The sequence below is a fragment of the Cupressus sempervirens genome, chromosome 11 (genome assembly GCF_028749045.1).
Source record: "Cupressus sempervirens isolate cs-2001-9-10 chromosome 11, ASM2874904v1, whole genome shotgun sequence".
NCBI classification, from domain to species: domain Eukaryota; kingdom Viridiplantae; phylum Streptophyta; class Pinopsida; order Cupressales; family Cupressaceae; genus Cupressus; species Cupressus sempervirens.
Window position 1 is genome coordinate 154279269 of NC_143128.1, and position 22734 is coordinate 154302002.

The window sequence follows — 22734 nt, forward strand, 5'->3', positions numbered from 1 at the left end:
TCTTCCATGTGATTAGGGTTCTTTAGTTTTACCACTCACATTGCATAGATAATGTGATTAATGCTCTTCAAAGCCCACTATTTTAGAAGAGGATGCAACTATCTGACTAATTTTTTAAAAAATAAAAAATGTCATAGATTTTTTTGAAAATTTCAGTATTTGATCTTCATGATTTCATAGCTCGTAGTTGAAAACAACAAAAAAATTAGAAATAAATTACTACATTTTCGTGAATTTGAAAAAAAAAATGTTTGACTACATTTTGGATGGAGATTAGCCTCTCCCTTTTAAAAAGACCCATGAAAATGGTACCAAGACCTCCAAAATTGTATGACCTCTGAAATTCTCGTGTGTCAAGCTGCTCAAATAGTACAGAACCATGAGTTTCATATCCATCAATTGACATGACGATATGCTATGTATTTTCATTTATTTGCATATCAAAGTCCTCTAAATCTTTGTTAATTAATAGACCCTATTCATCTCTAGTTCCATTGATTGGAGGGTCCATTTTTTCATAACTTTTCGACTCGAAATGAACCTTTCAATCAATGAAACTACAAATGAATTGGGCATATTAATCAAAAAAGATTCAGATGACTTTGTTTTCCAAATCAATCAAAATACACAGCATATCAGCATTTTGATGATACGAAACCCATAGTCTTGCACTACTTCGACAGTTTGTTACATCAAAATTTGGCAGGACGTACAATTTTGGAACCCCTGGTATCATTTCGATTATCTTTTCAGAAACAGTAGCGCCGAAGAGCCTTAATCTAATGGAATATGCAATGTTAGCGTTAAGAATGGAGAAACCTAATCGCATGGAAGATGCAGTGTAAGAGGCATCAATTTGACTACGAGTTCTTCAGTTTCTAATTATGATGCGAATAAACTAAGAAGACTGTAATAATGCAAGATTACACGAATGGACATGAAAATATGCCTTGAGAATAAATATGCCACTATATAATAGTATTACTCTGCGAAAGAACAAACACGTCGTATTTCTCATTATCTCACAGTAGTTTTGTGTTATAATTCTCGAAACAGTAATGTTTTCACATATCCCTCATGAGCAGTGTGAAATGCATGTGTTGGTACCAATATTCCATTCTAGAATATCATGAATAAAGTATGACACGATAGACTGAATTTTTTTACTTATTAGTTGTACAAAGCAACACATGTTATGCTTGCATGGATCAAGTTATGCATTCAAAGATCGTACAAGATTCAAGCGTATCCATAAAGATATGAATGTTTTGATAGAATTAGTTATCTGCTGGATGGGACAAGAAACATCTCTATGAATACATATAAACACCTAGGTGCCAAAGAGGTAATATATGGCTTGTTTGCTTTTTTACCCAATTTTATTTTTGTCAATTTTACAGTTTAAATGAATCATGTATGCAAGATGCAATTTAGAAAACCTATTACACGTTTTCCGCGACTAAAATGTCACTAAAAATATCACTAGCTATATATACCTCTATATATATTACGCCGAGATTAATCGTTCTCGAGGCGCCTATTTTTATTTAATCCCAAAGTTATTTTAATCGAAGTTGGGATTAATGAAAATAAAAATAGGCGCCTCGAGAACGATTAATCTCGCCGTAATATATATAGAGGTATATATAGCTAGTGGCAGTCGCGGTGCAATAGGAAAAATATTTACTTTTTATTTTTTATTTTGATAAGGTTACTATAAAATTGTTAATTAATTTTTAATTAGAGTTGTATGAAGTTAGTATAAAATTATGCTTCAAAATATTTTTAAAAATTTAATATAAGGAGTTTAATATAGATTAAAAATATATTTTTTATTTTTGGGATATTGTAATGTAAAATGTTATAGTCATACATAGATATATGGTTAGGGACAAAATTACCATTATAGTTAATGTTAACCTTAGGGATAGAATTAGGGTTAGGGTTAGCATTAGAGTTAGGGTTGGAGTTAGGGTTAGGGTTTGAGCTATGGTTAAGGTTAGGGATAGAGTTATGGTTATGGTTATTGCTAGAGTTATGGTTATGGTTTAGATTAGAGTTATGTTTATGCTTAAGGTTAGGGTTAATGTTATGGTCATGGTTAAGGTTAGGGTTAGAGTTATGGTTATGATTAGGGTTAGTGTTAGGGTTATAGTAAGGCTAACGTTAGGGTTAGGGTTAAGGTTTGAGTCAAGGTTAAGCTTAGAGTTTAAAGGGTTAGGGTTTGAGTTAGGATCAAAATTAAGGTTAGGGTTAAGGTTAGAGTCCAATTATGGTAGAGTCAAATCCAAAGTTAGAGTTATGCTCATGGTTAAGGCTAGGGTCAGACTTATGCTTATAGTTAGGGTTAGGGATAGGGTTAGAATCCAATTATGGTAGAGTTAGAATTAGGGTTAGAGTTAGGGGTAGAGTTATGCTTATGGTTAATGTTAGTTTTAGAGTAATGCTCATGGTTAAGGTTAGGGTTAGAGTCATCATTATGGTTATGGTTAGGGTTATAGTGGGGATAGGGTTAGGGATAGGGTTTGAGTCAAATATATCTTTTAATTTAATATAAGGAATTTAATTTAGATAAAAAAAATTTTTTTTTTGGGATATTGTAATGTAAAATGTTATAGTCATACGTAGATATATGGTTAGGGAGAAAGTTAACATTACAGTTAATGTTAACCTCAGGGATAGAATTAGGGTTAGGGTTAGCATTAGGATTAGGGTTGGAGTTAGGGTTAGGGTTTGAGCTATGGTTAAGGTCAAGGATAGAATTATGGTTATGGTTATCATTAGAGTTATGGTTAAGGTTCAGATTAGAGTTATGTTTATGGTTAAGGTTAGGGTTAGAGTTATGGCCATGGTTAAGGTTAGGGTTAGAGTTATGGTTATGGTTATGATTAGGGTTAGGGTTATAGTAAGGCCAGGGTTAGGGTTAGGGTTAAGGTTTGAATCAAGGTTAAGGTTAGAGTTAGGGTTAGGGTTTGAGTTAGGATCAAAATTAAGGTTAGGGTTAGGGTTAGTGTCCAATTATGGTAGAGTCAGATCTAGAGTTAGAGTTATGCTCATGGTTAAGGCTAGGGTTATGCTCATGGTTAAGGCTAGAGTTAGAGGAAGGGTTATATTTAGAAGTTTTCTTATGGTCACAGTTATATTTAGGAGGGGAGTAAGGGTTGGGATTTTAGATTATATTTATTATTATATAAGGTGCCCTATATAATAATATGTATATTCCCACGCTCATGGATAAGGTTAGGGAAAGAAGTAGGACCATGGTTATTAGTGTTACATTTAGAATTTCATTTAGGAGGGCATTGTGTGCTATTTTTTCCCCCTATTCAACCCATCACTGATGTCTGATCTGAGAGACCTTAAATGGGATAGGTTCTTTGCAGAGGGTTAACATCGCTAAATTTGGCGGCTAACATTTTGTGTTGGCTCGATTTCTTCATTGACCATGCTGGATCATTTTTTCTTGGTTGGGTTGATTCATGCTGCGAGATTCGATAACTCTTATTTCTTCGCGAGCTATCTTCCCATCTTCCCAAAAGTGCAAGATGTTGCCATGCATTCCCATTCTAACTTTTCTTTATACGCTAGTGTCTTCGAAACACTCTAAAGCCTAGAATTGCACAAGATGCTACCATGCATCTCCATTCTAATGCATCGTCATGCTACATTGTTTCTTCAATTCTCTGAAGCCCAAAATTGCATCATGCTACCACGCATTGCCTTTCCAACATTTCCTCACTCCACAATTCTTTCATGAGTCTTTGAGACCCAAAATTGTGCCACATGGAGGGGGTTCACACCTTTTGTGCTATCTTCTTCGTTTGTTGGGAGGAATCTCTTCACTACATCTTAATCATCCATTGGAAATAAAGCCAATCTTGATCGACGAATGTGACTTAATCCTTCATTGGGAGGAGTTTCCTTGTTGCATCTCAGTCATCCTTTTTGAGGGGAGAATCTACATCGACGGTTGTGATTTAATCCTTCATTGGTGAGGATTCACGATGCATCTATGCCGTCTATTTCGAGAGGAAGACCTTCATCGATGACCATCATTCATTTTTGGGGAAACCAAATTCCCCCTTGGGATCAACCTTGCATTTTTTGTGGAAGGTTAAGACATCATGTTATCTCTTTTCATAGTTTTTTGCTAGCAACATGAATGTCTTTCCTCTTCTTTCCATGAGTCTCCATTCGAGCGCCTCCTTACGCTGCATTGTTTCTGCAATGCGCTAAAGCCCAAAATTGCGTCATGCTACTACATGTCACCTTTCTGACATTTCCTCACTCTGTAGTGCTTTCGCGAGGCTCCAAGACCTAGAATTGTGCCATGTAGTGGGGGTCCCCACCTTTTGTGCTATGGTTACAATTTAGATTTTAGGGTTATGGTTAGAATCAAGGTCAATTCTAGAGTTTATAGAATATTTAGAGTTAAGATTAGGGATTAAATATACATGAGGGTTAGCATTGGATTGTATGATAATTAAAGTTAGGATTATAGTTAGATATATCATTTAGATTAGGTTTTAGTCAGGGTTTAATTAGACTTAAGATTAGGGTGAGGATCAAGGTGAAGTCTATATTAGGGTTCATATCATGGTAGGATTGAAACTAATGTTAGGGTTAACATTGAAATTATGATTAGGGGTAAGGTGAAGATTTATATTTGGTCATGATTGTGGTTTGTGCTAGGATTAGGGTCTAAGCTATTATTAATTTTATGATTGTACCTTTAGGGTTAGGGTTTTGTTTAAGTTTATGATTATGGTTACAACTATGGTTTATGGTTCAAGTTTAAAGTTGGGAATGTGATTAGAATCAGGGATTAGTAAATTTTTTAAGAGTTCGGTTATAGGTTTACACCATGGTTAGGACCTTGGGACTGGATTTAGAGTTTAATATCATGGTTATCCATATAGGTAGGCTTAGGATTTTGATCAATATTTTGGAGTTTGTTTTTACATTATGGTTAAGGGTTAGATTTTAGGGTTAGGACTAAAACCAATATTAGTGTGTAGGTTTTTGGTTTAGATTATGGTTTGGACTAAGATTTTTCGTTATGATTAGAGTTTAGAATATCAATAGGGATATGTTTTAGTGCTATAATTATAGTTTAATGTTGGATTATAGTTATATTGTACCTCATTGTTGGGGCTAGGGCTAAGGTAGGGGTTGTTGTTAGGGTTAACTAAGGATGACAATTAGGATGGTTTATCTTTTCAAGTAGAAAAAAAAACTCATATTGATTCAAAAACAAAGAAATTATACTTCGAAAATATTTTTCTATGTCATAATAGATTCATTTATTTTAATTATTGTATTAGTTAATTAGTTGTTTGATGTTTCAAAGTAAACATGGCTTATTTTATTTAAATTTAAATAATATTATTGTTTTGAATTGAATTTAGCTTAATTGTTAATGATCATATTTATATTTCTAATATTAACTCCAATTTGATCAAAGACCAAATATATTTTTGGTATTTTTGTAAACAAACTTGCTTAACACTTCCCTATTTCAAAGTTAATAAAATATCATTTCTATTGTCTTAGATTTGAGAGTAAGTATATTAAATAAGTAATAATAAATGAACATTATGATTAATATATTTCTAAAATAAAAATATATTACTTAAAAACTTGTTTACTTTAAATGAATAAAGTACTCATTTCCTTGTAAATTTTAAAAATAGAAATTAATCTACATATATATAAAATATTTATTCTTTTTCCTATTTGCATACAAATTAATTAAAATCTAAACTTTAATCTACATAAATATTTTTAAAATATATATCCATCAATAAATAGTTTAGAATAAAGTCAAATCTAAAAATTAGACACATATAGAATCTTTTTAATTTCTATATACATGGTTTTCTAATTTATTTCTACAAACATGCAACTAATATTTCTATTATCCATTTTTTTCCATTTAAAAAAAATCTAGATGTAAATAGAATTTTTTTAGATGCATGCAATCTTTCTAATTTTTTCTACATACATATATTAACATTTCTATTTTATATTTTGTTTTTACATTATGGTTATTTCAATCAAAATATGTAGATGTAAATAGAATTCTTTTCAAAAAGATTTATTTAAATTTAAATAATATTATTGTTTTGAACTGAATTTAGCTTAATTGTTAATGATCATATTTATATTTCTAATATTAACTCCAATTTGATCAAAGACCAAATATATTTTTGGTATTTTTGTAAACGAACTTGCTTAACACTTCCCTATTTCAAAGTTAATAAAATATCATTTCTATTGTCTTAGATTTGAGAGTAAGTATATTAAATAAGTAATAATAAATGAACATTATGATTAATATATTTCTAAAATAAAAATATATTACTTAAAAACTTGTTTACTTTAAATGAATAAAGTACTCATTTACTTGTAAATTTTAAAAATAGAAATTAATCTACATATATATAAAATATTTATTCTTTTTCCTATTTGCATACAAATTAATTAAAATCTAAACTTTAAACTACATAAATATTTTTAAAATATATTTCCATCAATAATTAGTTTAGAATAAAGTAAAATCTAAAAATTAGACACATATAGAATCTTTTTAATTTCTAGATACATGTTTTTCTAATTTATTTCTACAAACATGCAACTGATATTTCTATTATCCATTTTTTTCCATTCTAAAAAAATCTAGATGTAAATAGAATTTTTTTAGATGCATGCAATCTTTCTAATTTTTTCTACATACATATATTAACATTTCTATTTTATATTTTGTTTTTACATTATGGTTATTTCAATCAAAATATCTAGATGTAAATAGAATTCTTTTCAAAAAATCTAGATGTATATAGAATTCTTTTAATTTTTTACATACATAAAATCTTTCTAATTTTTTTCTACATACATAAAAGAATAATTTCTATTTTCTATTTTTTAAAAAAAGCTATCATAAAGATTGATAAAAAAATTGATTGCATATGCATTCTTTATTTTGTGCACTAAACGCACAAAATAAACTATATAGATTAAAACTTCTCGTGCTGGGCATGAGAATATACAATAGAAATATCAGTTAGCAAGAATAGTCGGCCATAAGCAATCAAATCTGCCTTGCCACTGGAAATAGCTTCGTTACCATCATCCCGATCATAACCCCCTGTAGCCAAAAATGTTCCCTTGAATGTTGTTCTTATGGGAATCAAGCTCTTTTCACTCGCTATTGTCGTCTGCGAATTATCAATCTTGGGCTCAAAGAAATGAGCGCACAATATCTTATATTTATTCAAAGCCTCTTCCATGTGAAGTCCCAGTGCCTCTGGATTTGAGTCATATGCTTCTGCATGATCCGAAAATGGAGAAAGCTGAATTCCCACATGCTCTGCTCTGATTTCCTCCACCACTGCTTCCATAACTTCAAGTGCAAATCTGCAACGATTCTTCAATGTTTCGCCATAGCCATCTGTTCAATCATTCACACTATCCTTCATGAACTGGTCCACAAGGTACCCATGCGCCCCATGGATCTCAACACCATCAAACCCTGTTCGTAAAAGGACTAATTATGTCAACAAAAGGAACATTCTCTTCTTCAAACCAAGATAGATCAGAATAAAAAAACATACCTGCATCTATTGCATTCCTGGCAGCATTTCGAAAATCAACAACTATATTGGGAATTTCCTCTGTTTTCAGAGGCCGGGGAGGAAAGAAATCTGCCACATCCTTTCGGTTCGGAAGAGGGATCTTTCCAGAGATTGGTTTGCTTGTGGAGGAAACTGGAGATTGGCCATTAGGCTGATAATCTGCATTCCAATGCACGCATTAAATACACAATACACTGTTTGTTGTGGAGGAGAGCCAACCAAATTGAAATTAATTAAAATTGAAATCTAAATCAAAGTAGAATATTATAACTAATTTTGAATTTCAATTTACATCTACATCTAAATCTAAATGAAAATGTAAATAAAAAATAGAAATCTCACCTGCAAAAATGTTACTCCAAAACTTCAATTTACTCCTATTCAAAAACTCCAATCTAATCCTCCAATAACCTCCACCTCTTCCTTCCTGCAAAAACATAAAATGAAAATGAAATGAGGAGCCTTGGTTTTATAACTTCTGAGAGGCTCCTCATATCCCCCAACAGACGTCTCTTCACATTCCACGAATTTGTTTCAAATTCCCTCACTCCTCGCAAAAAAAAAGCATGAATGTGCATGCAAAATTATATTTAACAAAAACAAAAATCATATTGAAATTATTTCGCCCCTATTTTTCGGGCCCTATTTTTTCGGGTCCTACTTTTTCGGGCCCTACTTTTTCGGGCCTATTATTTCGGCCTCCATTTGGCTTCCTATTATTTCGGCCAGCTATTATTTCGGGAATTCTTTTTTAATATTTAATTTGGAAGTTTGTAACTGCTCCCAATTCTTTTTTATTGATAGGAATCTTGGCATATTCTCGTGCTGGGCATTTGTGCTGCCATTGTATAGAACGCCTCTCAGCGTAATAAGGATGGATATGGTGGGCTGTGAGAGTAGTGATTTTTGACATTGGTTGTAATGAAAAAATTCTCACTATGAACAAATGCAAGAAGCATTCGCACGGTGTCAATATTTCTCATAAATATTCAATGTTGAAGGTTGCTATCAAATGGGTCAGAAATTGCACAATTATGCCCATTTTTCACCCAATGTTTTTTAAGTTCAAAAGGCTGTACTGGTGGTTAGGGAATGTAATTTCCCTTGAACCTAGGCTGACTTCAATATATGTTTGAACAATGTGAAAACAATGGTCCTCTCCATGACACGTCATCTCTTCCTCGATCTACTTTCTATGTTTATTTTGATAAATAGTTTTATTTATTAATTAAAAATTAAAATATTAAAGTTTCATATTTACATATAAAATGTTGGAGATAGATGAATTGTTTTCTTTTGATCTCTTCTAATTTTAAGGTTTTCTTGTTTTTATACATCTAAGTGTTAAATGAGATCTGTACTTTATGTATTTCATATATGTTTTTTTCTTGATGAATAGTCTCTTTTTATTAATAAATTAATATCTTGTTGTGGTTTCACAATGCACACCCCATTTTGCCTAGAAATGGGAAATCGCTAATTTATTTTTTAGCTTCCTACATCCCTTATCTGGGGTCTAAGTCTCTTTTAGGGTTTTATCTAGTGTTTATGGTCAAATCTGTGTCCTGGTTTGAAAACCCATATTCCAGAAATTATCATCTGACAGGCTAAGTCATCTTTTCCAAAGAAAAATGTGCACTTAGCACACCTCCTTAGGTGTGCTAGTTCACTGAAAAAAAATAAAATGGGAGACATTTTAAACAAAAAAAAGGTGCACAACTGTGCACCTTTTTTTCTATGCAAAACCATTTAAAACTTCAAAACTTCAAAAAATATTTAAAAACTTTAAAAGTACTTTTACACCTAAAGGTGCATAGTTGCACACCTTCAAGCAACCCTTGAAGAGAATAAAGGGTGCACATTTAGTGTACCTTGTGAGGTGTGCTAAATGTGCACCCTTTGTGCTCTAAGTTTTGATAGGGTGCACATCTAGCACACCCATCATCTAGCACACCCTTGATAAGGATGTGTAAAATACATGCACCTAGCACACCTCTGTGGTGCACCAAGTGTGCCCTTTTTTGCATATCAAGGTTAAATTGAGGCTTTTTGATGTTTTTTAGTACTTGAGACTTCTAGGTTGTATTTTTGTCATCATTAAGGTTTGTCTTAATTATGTATTTTCAACTTTCTTGACTAATGTTTGCTTCTTTGTGCAGATAAAAAGGCATCATTAACTTGTCGGGGTCATAACTTTTGACCTAGAGGTTAGAATTCAAAACCATTTACATTGTTGGAAAGAAGAACTAAAAATCTAATTTTAGCCCCTAAAATAGTGAGCCTTAAGCTACCTAGCCTTAATGACCAATAAAAGTTTCAACTCAAAATTTTGAGCAGAAAACCTCTTAAAAAGCCAGTTAAAAATTCCTAGGAAAACTTGTAAAAAATATATGAAAAAATTTCAAACATTTGATCATTTTTGATAATTCATATCATTTTGTCTCTAACCAGGAACAATCAGGGAATTGAATAGAAGAATGAATCAAAAAAAATATACTAAAGATCAAAGATACAGACGTTGGATACATGAACTAGAAGAGGTTCTTCATCTTATGCAACTATTAATGACATGACTCAACACAGGTGCCTTGGGATTTTAGAAGTAGAAGGAGTTTAGGGCTATGAATTTTTTTGGCTAAAAAGCAAGTATAAATCATCAAAAAGACCAAAGTAAGTATGCAATTATGATCTAAAACCCCATTTGAGCAAAACCCAAAAACCATTTTCAAAACTAAGAACTTCTTTTTTATAGTGAATTTAGTACCTTGCACAATTTTTTTTCAAGGTGTGCTAGTGCCCTGGTGAGAAAGATGTGCATTTGCACTTATTTTGAGGTGTGCTTCTTTAGAGGTGCTCTGAAAATTAACTTCCAATTCCAAATTTAGAGCTTTCCATGCACCAAAAATGCATTTTGATTGTAGTTTAAGTCTTACCAACATCCAGGGAAGGTGGAGCTTCTATTTTTAGCACCTTTAGAGACTCCTACATCATCTAATGACTTTCTTCTTCTTATTTTCTCATGCTTTTTTTTGTTTTAAGACATCTAACTGGTCATGTACCCATTAAATGATAGAAACAAGGGTGGAATCCTACATAGCACCATTTAGAGAGTCAGTTTGTACATAAGTAGATTTGTTTTAGTAGTTTAGAAGAATATGTTTGCATAAAGATATCTCTCACTCTCAACACAAATTGAGGAGAGAATTTCTTATAAATTTAGGATTGTAATTTGTATTCCAGGTTGTTTCTATTATTGTGCAATAATATATGCTTTTGGTACTCACATTTGGAGTGTAGTGATTCTTACCAAAGTGTGTTATATTTTGTGGATGCATGTTCATGGAATGTAATTGAGGCAAAAGTTTATTGCATTATTTCTAGTTATGTGATCTTTTAATTCTAGTGTCTACTATGGGTCTACAAATTCTACTAACGTAGTTAGTTCGAGAAGAGATCATCATATTGTTCCTGCATAGCTTTTTGTCTCACATGAGTGCACTTTCTATGGCCTTGTGATTTGATGAAAAGTGAAACATCTTATAGTTACTAAATTCTCATCGATGATTGAATTGGTGGAATCAAGGGCTTCTCTTATTTTCATTGGTTACCTACCAATGTTTTTGAAAGCTTAATTCATAGACATGTTTCCATAGCTTATGTCTGTTATGATTTCCTTTTCATATTATTCGTTTAAACTTCTTGTTACCTTATCTTTTTTATTTTCTTTGTTAACCCTAGGTTAATTTAGGAATTCATATAGTTCCATTTTTAGATTGCATTCATTAAAAAACATAAAATGCCAAAAAAAAATATCTCTTTTGTGGTTAATTTTGAAATAGAAAGTAGATTAATCATTTGATCCAAAATTGGTTCGAACTAGCAAAGGCCTCCTCATGAACAAACACATTTATATTCAATTGAGTGGATTCTAGTAGGTCCCAAGATCACTTGGAACCTTGGAGTTGATCTTTGGATTAGCTTTACAACAGAGGAGTTTGAAAGGATTCCTACTGTTAAGCATTGCACAAAACAATAGCTCAACATATACTAGTTACAAATTCACAAAAAAGAGATCAGATACAAGATCACCCCACAAAAATTTACATAGTCAAAGCCGTAATCATCTCCCTTAGGATACTATAGCATATTAGCTGAGGGAGGTGGATCATCATGAAATTTTCACTAATATAAGGAAGAAATTGGACAAACGAGGAGGCATCATTTTATCCTTGGACACATCATATCCTTTCTACAGTGGTATTATGTTGGTCAAATATTTTCCATTCCACATCATTGAGTTTGCACATTAATCAGCTTCTAAATCAAGATAAAAATGAACTTTCCCTAGTTAGCAAGAAATTAATTATAATGTGAAGACTTTAATATATTTATACTTAGTCTGAACACTCTATAGGCACAATAGGAGACTTTGGATATGGGAAATAGTTTTGGAAGATTATGCCTCATACGTAGTAAACTCCATTCATAAGTTACCAAAACCAAGTGAAGTTGATCTCTAGGAGAAAATACATAAGTGAGAAACAAAGGAAAAGACCACTAGCAAACACACTTTTAAGAGAGAAGAAATGGGTAAGTTAAAGACTATGTATAAAGCATGGACCATGTAAATTGGATGATAAATACAATAGAAGAACATTGTTGTCCATCATTCAAAAGAATAAGGGATATAATGCTTATTAAATCTAACATTACATAATAATTGAATTAGATGACTTTACTTAAGAGGTCAGTTTATTTTCCCCCACATAAAGATCATCCAAGGAAAGCGAAATAATGGAGAGATGTAATTGCTTAATGGGCCAAGTGGTTAAATTAAAAGCACATTTAAATATATATTAATGCTGATCTTTTGATAAGCATCTTGATTTTAAAAAATTCAAAATATGCAACTATTGATGAGAAAAAATATAAAAGAAGTATAAAGTAAAAAATAATAAGAATTAGGTAGTGAGAAAATGTTAGAAGAAACTACAAATAAGACTTTCACATATATCTATAAAGGATTTACATTGTGAAGGATGTTATTGGATATTTACTCCAAGATAACAAGATAAATAATTATTTTGACTTATATCTTGAGAACTATCTTTATTTACTTCTTGTAGTAATCCTATTTTTGTATTCCTTTACATACTATAAGAGTAATTTACCTTGATCTTTTCTGAGAATGTTATTGCAAGAAAAGAGGGATTATGCTTTGATACTCATAAAGAGTTTGGCTCATCTATCTAAAGAAGAAGATATAGGTTATGATTTAGTCAACCTATGGTGATCTTGGTCATATTGATTTTGAAGGGGTAAACCATGCTGAGATGGATTCTTTGGTGATTAATAAATTGTAGCAAACAAGAAGAGTGTAATTCAAGAGTATACCTTGTGAGTATACTACCTTAATGGGCCCATCCCCTATGTACATCATGGGGAAGTGATTACTTGGAAATGATCATCACTTATATTTTTAAAAGTTATTGAAAAGTTAAAATCTTACAATAACACAATTTTCTAGTATGATGGATATCTTATGATGTTTATGCAAATCATGATAGATTATACTTTGCATGGTGATTGTTTATATGTTAAGTGTTATGAGAATGCATATGCTAATACCCTATAGACATTTTCTAAGTACATGGTGAATGTTATGCATATTGATATTCTAGAGGGCCATTACACAGAGTACTATTTTGTAAACAAGTGGCTTCTCAATCTTTTAAACCTCAAAAAGTGTAACATATTGAAATCAACAAATTTATAGTATTGAAAGATTTTGATAGCTTCCAAGATCCAAACGTCTAGTTTTTGAGTCAAACTCATTGACCCATATCTCATGAGTGCTAGTTTACACAAATCTATTTCTCATGATAATGAATGAAATGCTTTAAAAAATCTCTCAAGAAGTCTCATGTTTCAGTTCTATAAGCATTTCCTAGATCCTATGTATTTTAAGTGTTCCATTTATTGTCATGAGAGATGGGATTGTGTAATCCACTATGTTGATGTGAGTTTTTCTCCACTGCATCATAAAAAACCAAATAATTAATGTTTCAAGGAGAAAAACCAAATATTAAATCCTCTCTTGATATAGGGTCATCTCTCATGTTAATATTACAAATTAATATCATGAAATGACTTCACGGTGCCTTCTTAATCATGGACTTCATTTAGTTTTATAATGTGATTTGTTTCTTAACACAAAGGAGCTTACACTATTCATACAATGGATATCAACTCTTGTACTTCCAAAGATTTATCTCTAGAATGTGCAATAAAAATATAAGTTCTAGTTCCACTTCAATTCCAGCTAAAACTTTTACTCTACCTCTAACTAGGATTGCAAGGAGTAATGAATCAACATGGACTCTACTAGATGCAATCTTGCCATCGAATCCACTCATTTAGTACAAGTTACAAAGGAATGCACAAATGATTTTCACCTCAATGTCCTCTCTCCAATCCCATGATCTAGATGCAAACAAAATATAGAACATCAATTGAAGTTGTGTATTTTAATTGGATCATAGTGCAAGGTGTCCTTACATTCAATTACAATTTAGTCACACAATTTTTTTTGAGTCATGTAAGTGAACATCAATAATACTTTCATATAGCTAAACTAATTCTAAAAAGATGAAGTAAAATCATAAACTAAGTTAGGAAATATGGATCACCATCCACTAATACAATCTTGATTACAATAACTCACCATGCAAGGCAATATAATGAAGAGTATAGAAAATTTGGTATTATAGTATCAATAATTCTCTAAAAATTCCTCCTTTACAAATTGGAGAGTTGAGGGTTTATATAGGGAGGTCAAAACCATGAATGATCAAGATTGATTTCAAATAAAGGGCCAAGATAAATACACATAACCCCAAATATAGTTTCATAACCACTTGCTACAAGCATTAAATTCTCACCAAATTACAATTAAGAACCACCTTTTGAGCCAATGAAAAAATTACAATGTCTTCAAGGGCAAATAAAATAATTTAAATCCATAACAACTTGATAAGGATCAATGACACTTGGGCCAATAAGAAAACTCAATGTAATTCCCCGCCAAGGGATCCAAAGAGTTAACCCTAAGTTTCTTTAAGTATGGTAGCAGTTTTTTTTTTTTTGAAACATGAATGTAAAACTATTCATAACATAGTAGTGAAAGCAATAACATCATTCAGCTGAAAGTAAACATAAACATACATAACAAGTTACATTCTTCATGGATCCCTTCACGTTGAATTACATCTAAATCAACTAATATTAATGATTCCATCTAATACTACATCCACATAAAATAATAACGAAAAGTCCAATGTTCATACATTACATTTTTGAATGCTCAATCATCTGTTGTACATACCACAGGGTATGAAAGGCTTAAAAGAATATACATGTGTAAAAATAAAATACATCTTCATTCTAATTCGAGTCCATGATGCAATAAAGTAAATAATACCACATGTCATACATGATACATCATCATAAAAGATATAAACATCCATCGTAATAGATAACCATAAATCACAAACATAACTAACTAAGTACACGGTTCCTCCCAATCGTAAATATCATCATTAGACCATCGTAGGCCCTAGCCATCCCTCCGTGCATAACATCCCAAATCACCGAAGAGATCATCAGTATAATCAAGGTAGGAATGTAACTCCTAAAACATACTACATCATATGCAGAAAAGAAATCTAACATGCAAAGTAAAGCATAAGATAACATCATCTAACATATGCAAATCATCAATGTAAGGATACATGTCCACCATCATAATCTATGAACAGAATGAAGATAGATGCCAACAAAGAATGCATCAGCCACAATGTCTCAAACGAATCTCAAATAGTAAGAGTGAAAAAGCACTACCACCCGATCGCGTGGAACCTAAATGGTCCACTCTCACTGCCCTGAGGAGGTAATCTCAAATCCCAAATAGGGTATCAAATCATATTTCACAAATACTCTTTAAGTCCAAGAATCCTAAAAGTATACTAACTCAAACGTTCCAACCACAAAACAACATCTAATCCTAGAGGCATAAGAAGGACTGTAGAAAACCTACTATGTAAGTGGGAAAGTGTCATCGTACGGATCATGCTAGAGGTAGTGTTCCAATAGACCTTGGCCCCCTAGTGATCCTTATGCGGCCACTAGTATCCTCTCATATAGATGAGGCACACTATGGAATGCAAGGTTGCAACCAAGCGTTCTCCCTACTCCAATCCTAGTCTATACTAGCACTCGAGGCATGGGTGAGAACAAACAATTATCTCATTAGGTTCATTTAAGTCAGTATTAGGTGTAATGTTTTCACTTATTAAAAGAACTTGCAATGAGTTGCCTTGGCAGCCACTTAGGGCCCCGACCCCCATTGCAAGCCACTTCCTGACACTACAAGTAGATAACCTACCCTAAGCTCATGGAATCATAAATCACAAAATCATCATAGTCCTATATAAGCGACTAGAAAAATACCAAAAGAATAATCCATAATTAGAGCATCAAATCTCCATGAGAAAAAGAAAAGCATCCATAGATAATCATGACCACAACAGTTCTCTATTGGCAACTGAAGGTATCACTGATAATCACAATAATCATTGGTTCTCAACAAGCAACCAAAAAGTATCTCAAAGTAATACTGATCAAAGACTCCAAATTGGTTGAGTCAAAACATGTCACAACATGACAAAATCAAGATCAGATAAACAATTCAATTCCTTCAAAGTGACTGGAAAGTAATCCAAATACAACTGATCGATATCTCATATAAGGGTTACATAAATCACAGCTTACACACGAAGGTTGAGAACAATATCAATCAATAAACCACACACACCATAGAGCATGCCATCATATAACCATGGTTGGGTTTTAAAAATATTGAGATCAAAAGACATCATCTTGTCATCACAATCATAACCCCTGAGCCTCTGGAAGACATCCTATAATTGGTCAACAAACTAGTCAACCCAAAAATTGAAATCAAGAAACATAAAGAAAACACAAAATGCAAGCACATGTTTTGGTTTGCTAAAATTACATAGTTGAATTAAGTTTGGAGGTCTCAGTTTTCGTTTTCAAATTTAGATTCAAGTGGAGAAATTTGCACATTTTACCTAACCCATGCATTTGTTTGATAGATAAAAGTGTTTTCCCCATAACCCATTAAGTCCATATTTCAAAAATTTTCTAAGAGTATATGATATTTGAAATAGACCCTAATCGTTCCATTAAGACACGAAGAAAATTCAATGTAAACACTACGATTCATCCACATATATTTATTCTTCATTTAAATCCGACTAAATTAAATTTATATTATTCAAATAATATAAATGATTAATTATTAAAAAAAGAATAAACTATAAATAAAATTTTATAATAAATATATTAATTAATATTTAATAATATATAATAATTAATATTTAACAATACATAAATAACATTATAATAAATGAAATCTTTTTTTAAAAATGATTTATAACATATAACATAAAAAAAAAGTTTAAACAAAACACAATACATATATAACTGCTATTGAGGTACACAGGACCCTGCTGTCGCAGGGACTACTACGACAGTGGGTACATCATACCCTCTATCATCGTAGTACCTGTTACGACAAGTACCCTACGAGACAGTGAATATGGGGGCACGGGTTCGTCCCTCTCCAAAATTTCAATTTAAATTTTTTAAACGTTTTCAAAAAAAACAACTAGCATTTTTAAAAACAAACATGTATATATATATATATATATATATATATATATATATATATATATATACATATATATATATATATATATATATATATATATATATATATATGTATGTATGTATGTATGTATGTATGTATGTATGTATATGTATATATATGTATATATATGTATGTATATATATATGTATATGTATATGTATATGTATATGTATATGAATATGTATATATATGTATATATATATATGTATATGTATATATATATGTATATATATGTGTGTATATATATATATATATATGTATATGTATATGTATATGTATATGTATATGTATATATATATATGTATATGTATATATATATATGTATATATATGTGTGTGTGTGTATATATATATATATATATTTGCAGATTTTTTTTAATAAACGCTATCGCATTATATATATATATATATATATATATATATATATATATATATATATATATGTATGTATGTATGTATGTATGTATGTATGTATGTATGTATGTATGGAGATTTGTAACATATATGTATATATATTTTTTAAAGAAACATATACATAAATTTTAAACAAGAAGGGCTTTCTAAATTTATAATTTAAGAATTTCTCTATAAAATAATTGTTCTCAAAATTTACCCATTAATTATTTTAAATAGGTTTGTCCATAGCATCTGAAAACCCTAGTCCCATAGTTTCCTCAAATCTACGCATATGAGGTTTCCTCAAATAGAATTTAACTACCCATAACAAGAATGCATACAACTAAGATACTCACCACATGAAATCCTCAAAAAGCATTTAGAAGACACGAAGAAGACAGGAAGTGCAAGAAGTGAAATATCATAAGCCAAAATCACAAGTGTCTACCTGCACACTAATGCTAAATCAGTTCTCCTCATAATTCTGCAGAGCAAGCTCCTTCCTTCTCCAACATTCTCGGGTCCTCCAAACACGCTCCCCGAGCTTCTAGGAGTGCATGAATGTAAAGAACTCTCAGGAAGCATGTAGAATGTCTCTAGAAACAACCTAAAGGTGTTGACAACTAAGCACGAGTCTTTTCCAACCTTTTAGATGAGTCACAAGGTTGTAGACACCATGTGCTTAATTTGTGCACTAACTCCTATGTTGTTGAGATATGTGCAATCAAGAGGAGTGTTTACTCCTAGGTAGACTTATAACTTTTATTTTAATTCTTTTATTATTTCTATTATTATTATTTATTTATCTTTTTATTATTATTATTATTAATTTTAATTTATTTTATTTAATTCTTTTTCTCAATTAATTGCACATTTAATTAATTGAAAACAAAATATCAAAATATCATAACATTATATTAATCTTCCAAAATAATTAAATCTTTTAATTTAATGACTTAATTAATAGAAAATTCACCATAGACCTCCAAGATAAAATATGAAAACCCATCATAGAACAATCCATACAAAATCAGTCTAAAGGGTTAAAAATCACAAATTATGTCATCCAACACATTCGAAAGGTAAAATATCTCGGATACTTCTCCTACCTTTCTAGGACAAATGGTCTAAGGGTTTAGGATTTGGACTTGAGAATTTATCTCCCCTCTCTTACCATTGAGATAGTGCGATAGGGTATGCTCATCTTGGCAATTTAGGGAAGTCAATACTCGGTACCTGTAACCTGCATAAAAACCATCCATGTACATACCATATATATATATGCTAAGCTAAACAGGAAATGGAAAGAAGTGGTGCATTGTGTAGATCTTGACTAGTAGGTGACTACGACTCCCTTAACTAGATCAGAAATGCCATACAATAAAAGAACAAACATGCACACCATACACATGCAAGTATGGGGTAAGTATCCATAAGAAAACACATGTAATAATAACCATCTAATCTAATCATAATCAATAACTAAAAGCAATGTAATAATCATCATGCATCCATGAAATATAGAGTCTAAGTAATCTCATCACATATAAATTGAATCCTTAGCACAATATCTGATAGTCTCAAAAAAATGCTAACCTGCTAAAGTTCAACCATGATAACAACAATGTATCTAGAAAAATGTGAATGAGGGTAGGCACTACATCCACCCCCCTTAGGAATAATCTTACTCCTGGAAGCTTATAAACAAGTAGGGACATAACTCTCACAATCTAGCTGGATCCTCCCATCTAGCTTAAGAGTCATCAGTAGGGTCCCATTGGACCCTTACTTGCTCTATGGTTCGACCCCCAAGGGTCAACTCCCGCTGCTCTAGAATATGAACCGGCTCCAAAACCAACTGCCCATCCTCTACCTACAACACATTCCAATCAAGAACATGTACAACATTAGGGATATACTACCTAAGTACTGAAACATGGAAAACATCATTAATGCGAGCTAGGTTGGGCGGTAAAGCAAGGCGATAAGCAACTGGGCCAATCCTCTCAAGAATCTCGAATGGTTCCACAAAGTGAGGTGTTAGCTTTGAACCCATTCCATATTGGATTAGACTCTTTCGTAGAGAAACTCTCAAGAAAACCTTATCTACCATAGAAAACTTCTTATTTTTCCTATGTGCATCAACATACTTTTTATGCCTATCCTATACTGTAGTCAAGTGCTCAGGGATACACACTCCCTGTTGCTCCATATCACGAAGCATCTTAGGACCCAACAAGATGCGATCCTCAAGACTGTCCCAACTGAAGGGTGTACAACAAGGACATCCATATAAAGCCTAAAATGGTGCCATGCCAATAGAACTGTGATACATGTTGTTGTAAGCAAACTCCACTAGGTAGAGATAGTCCTCCCAATGTGTCTGCCCATCCATCACATACATCCTTAACATATCTTCTAGAAGCTGATTCACTCTCTCTCTATCTGACCATCTTTCTCAAGGTGATATGCCAAACTGAAATTCAATTGTGCTCCAAGCTCATGTTGCAATGATGTCTAGAATGCAGATGTGAATATAGGATCCCTATCCGAAATGATCTTTCGAGGAATACCATGTACTCTCATGATGTCATGCATAAAGACATTAGCTATAAAAGCTACTATGTAAGAAGACCTGATTGGTGAAAAATGTGCCACCTTAGTCAACTGATCAATAGTGACCATGATAGCATCATGATGACGAGTAGTCATGGGTAGTCCTACTATGAAGTCAATAGAGATGATGTCCCACTTCCATGAAGGAATGAGATTTGGTTGCAAAAGTCCTATCAGGTGCTGGTGTTTTGCCTTAACTCTCTAACACTTAAGACACCTAGCCACATAATATACAATGTCTCACTTCATCCTAGACCAATAGAACAAACGTCGCAAATCAGTATGCATCTTCTTGACACTTGGATGTGCTGAGTAAGGTGTACAATGGGCTTCTGCTAGGATCAAGGTGCAAAGCACATCCAATAACGGCACATAAATCCTTCTTGAAAGTCTCAAAAGACCATCTAACTCTCATAAATAGCTTGCAAACTTACCCTTCAAAGGTCTTCCTAAATCTATTTCTTTGCACACTTCCTAGTACCAAGAATCTGTAGGAAGTGCCTGAAGAATCTGACACCTGAAATCAAGACTAAGAGCCATAGATGATATCACATGTCTCCTGTGACTCAAAGAATCTACCACCACATTCTCTTTTCTTTGAATGTACTTTACCTCGAATTCATACTCACATAGAAATTCCATCCATCACCTTTGGTGAGCATTCAAATTAGGCTGCATGAAAATGTATTGAAGACTAAGATGATCACTATGTAGTTCGAATCTGTGCCCCAACAAGAAATGTCTCCACCTTGTCAAAGCATGAACTAATGCTGCTAACTCAAGATCATGTGTAGGATAATTTAGCTCATGATCCTTGAGCTTGCATGATTCATACGCAACCACCCATCCATTCTACATCTAAATCACTCCAATCCCTTCAAGGGAAGCATCTATACACACCATGAAATCACCCTCTAGATCGGGTACTGCTAAGATTGGTGCACTAGTCAAAAGCTCCTTGAGCTTCCAAAATGCTTCCTCACATTTCTTTGTCCATATAAACTTATTTTCTTTCCTCTGAAGGGAAGTGATAGGATGCACTATAATAGAGAAGTTTTGGACAAATCTGTGATAATAACTAGCTAGACCCATGAAACTATGAATCTCTGACACATTAGTTGGTGTAGGACAATCTACTATTACCTAGATCTTTGCAAGGTCTATAGAAATACCATCATTGGAAATGACATGCCCTAAATACTGAATCTTTGGTTTGAAGAATTCACACTTAACTGCATTGGCATAAAGGTGATTTTCTCTCAAGCACTATAAAACCAATCGCAGGTGTTCGTCATGCTCCTTCTGAGACTTAGAATATATCAATATATCATCAAGAAACACAAGTACAAACCTATCAAGATAAGATCAAAACACTCCATTCATCAAACTCATGAAAACTAATGGAGCATTAGTTAGCCCAAAAGGTACTATACTGTGAACTCATAATGCCCATAGCGAGTTCAAAAGGCTGTCTTGTGAATGTTGGCTTTCTTAATGTGAAGCTAGTGGTATCCTAACTTAAGGTCGATCTTGGAGAATACTGTAGCTCCCTTGATCTGATCAAATAAGTCATCAATCCTAGGTAGAGGATACCTGTTCTTTATTTTCACCTTATTCAACTATCTGTAATCAATACAAAGGTGCAAGGAACCATCTTTCTTTTTCACAAAGAGCACTGGAGCTCCCCATGGTGATACACTAGGTTGAATACTCCCTTTGGCCAAAATTTCCTCTAGTTGAAGATGCAACTTACCCAATTCATGTATAGTCATACAATAAGGAGCTTTAGAGTTAGGCTCCGCTCCAAGAACAAGGTCAATACTAAAATTGATGTCCCTTTTTAGAGGCATAACTGGAATCTCGCTTGGGAAGACATCTGCGTACTCCTGTAAAATCAGGCAATCTAAAGTCTTCCTCACAAGATCTTTCTCATCAAGCTCATTTACCATAACTGCAAATATTTGACATCCCTTATAGAAACTCCACTTCAATTGCATAGCAGAAATTATTTGTAGAGATATAGGCCTTGGTATCCCAAATATCTTCACATCATTACCTTGGTCATCCTGACACAATATAATCTTTTTCCTGCAATCTATACTAGCTCTATGAGATCCAAGCCAGTCCATACCAAAAACCACATTGTAGGAACCAAGAGGTATGACCTGAAGGTCAACTAAAATATCAACTTGCCTATGCTAAGCCCACACTTATGAACTATAAAATCTGTGGAGACCTTAATGCCTGAGGCTAGTTCCACTTGCCAACCATGATCTTGCTTCACTGCATCCAGCTT

The 22734-nt window shown here is 32.6% G+C and overlaps 1 protein-coding gene across 1 annotated transcript; it reads right to left on the reverse strand.

Annotated features, from left to right (window-relative positions):
- Positions 1 to 592: 592 nt before the first annotated feature.
- On the reverse strand, positions 593 to 7619 carry LOC149528668 (putative 12-oxophytodienoate reductase 11). The gene is made up of 4 exons (XM_089808062.1): positions 7614 to 7619; positions 7498 to 7531; positions 7127 to 7450; positions 593 to 819 (listed from the first exon to the last, which is right to left on the reverse strand). Exons 1-4 carry the CDS (start codon positions 7617 to 7619, stop codon positions 593 to 595), a joined length of 591 nt encoding a protein of 196 aa, XP_089664188.1.
- Positions 7620 to 22734: the final 15115 nt, after the last annotated feature.

Coding starts and splice junctions, on each gene's coding strand:
- LOC149528668 (XM_089808062.1), bottom strand. Junction 7,451..7,497: donor GAGATCCATGGGGCGCATGG/GTACCTTGTGGA, acceptor ATGATTGAACAG/ATGGCTATGGCGAAACATTG. Junction 820..7,126: donor GGGTTATGATCGGGATGATG/GTAACGAAGCTA, acceptor CCATGCGATTAG/GTTTCTCCATTCTTAACGCT.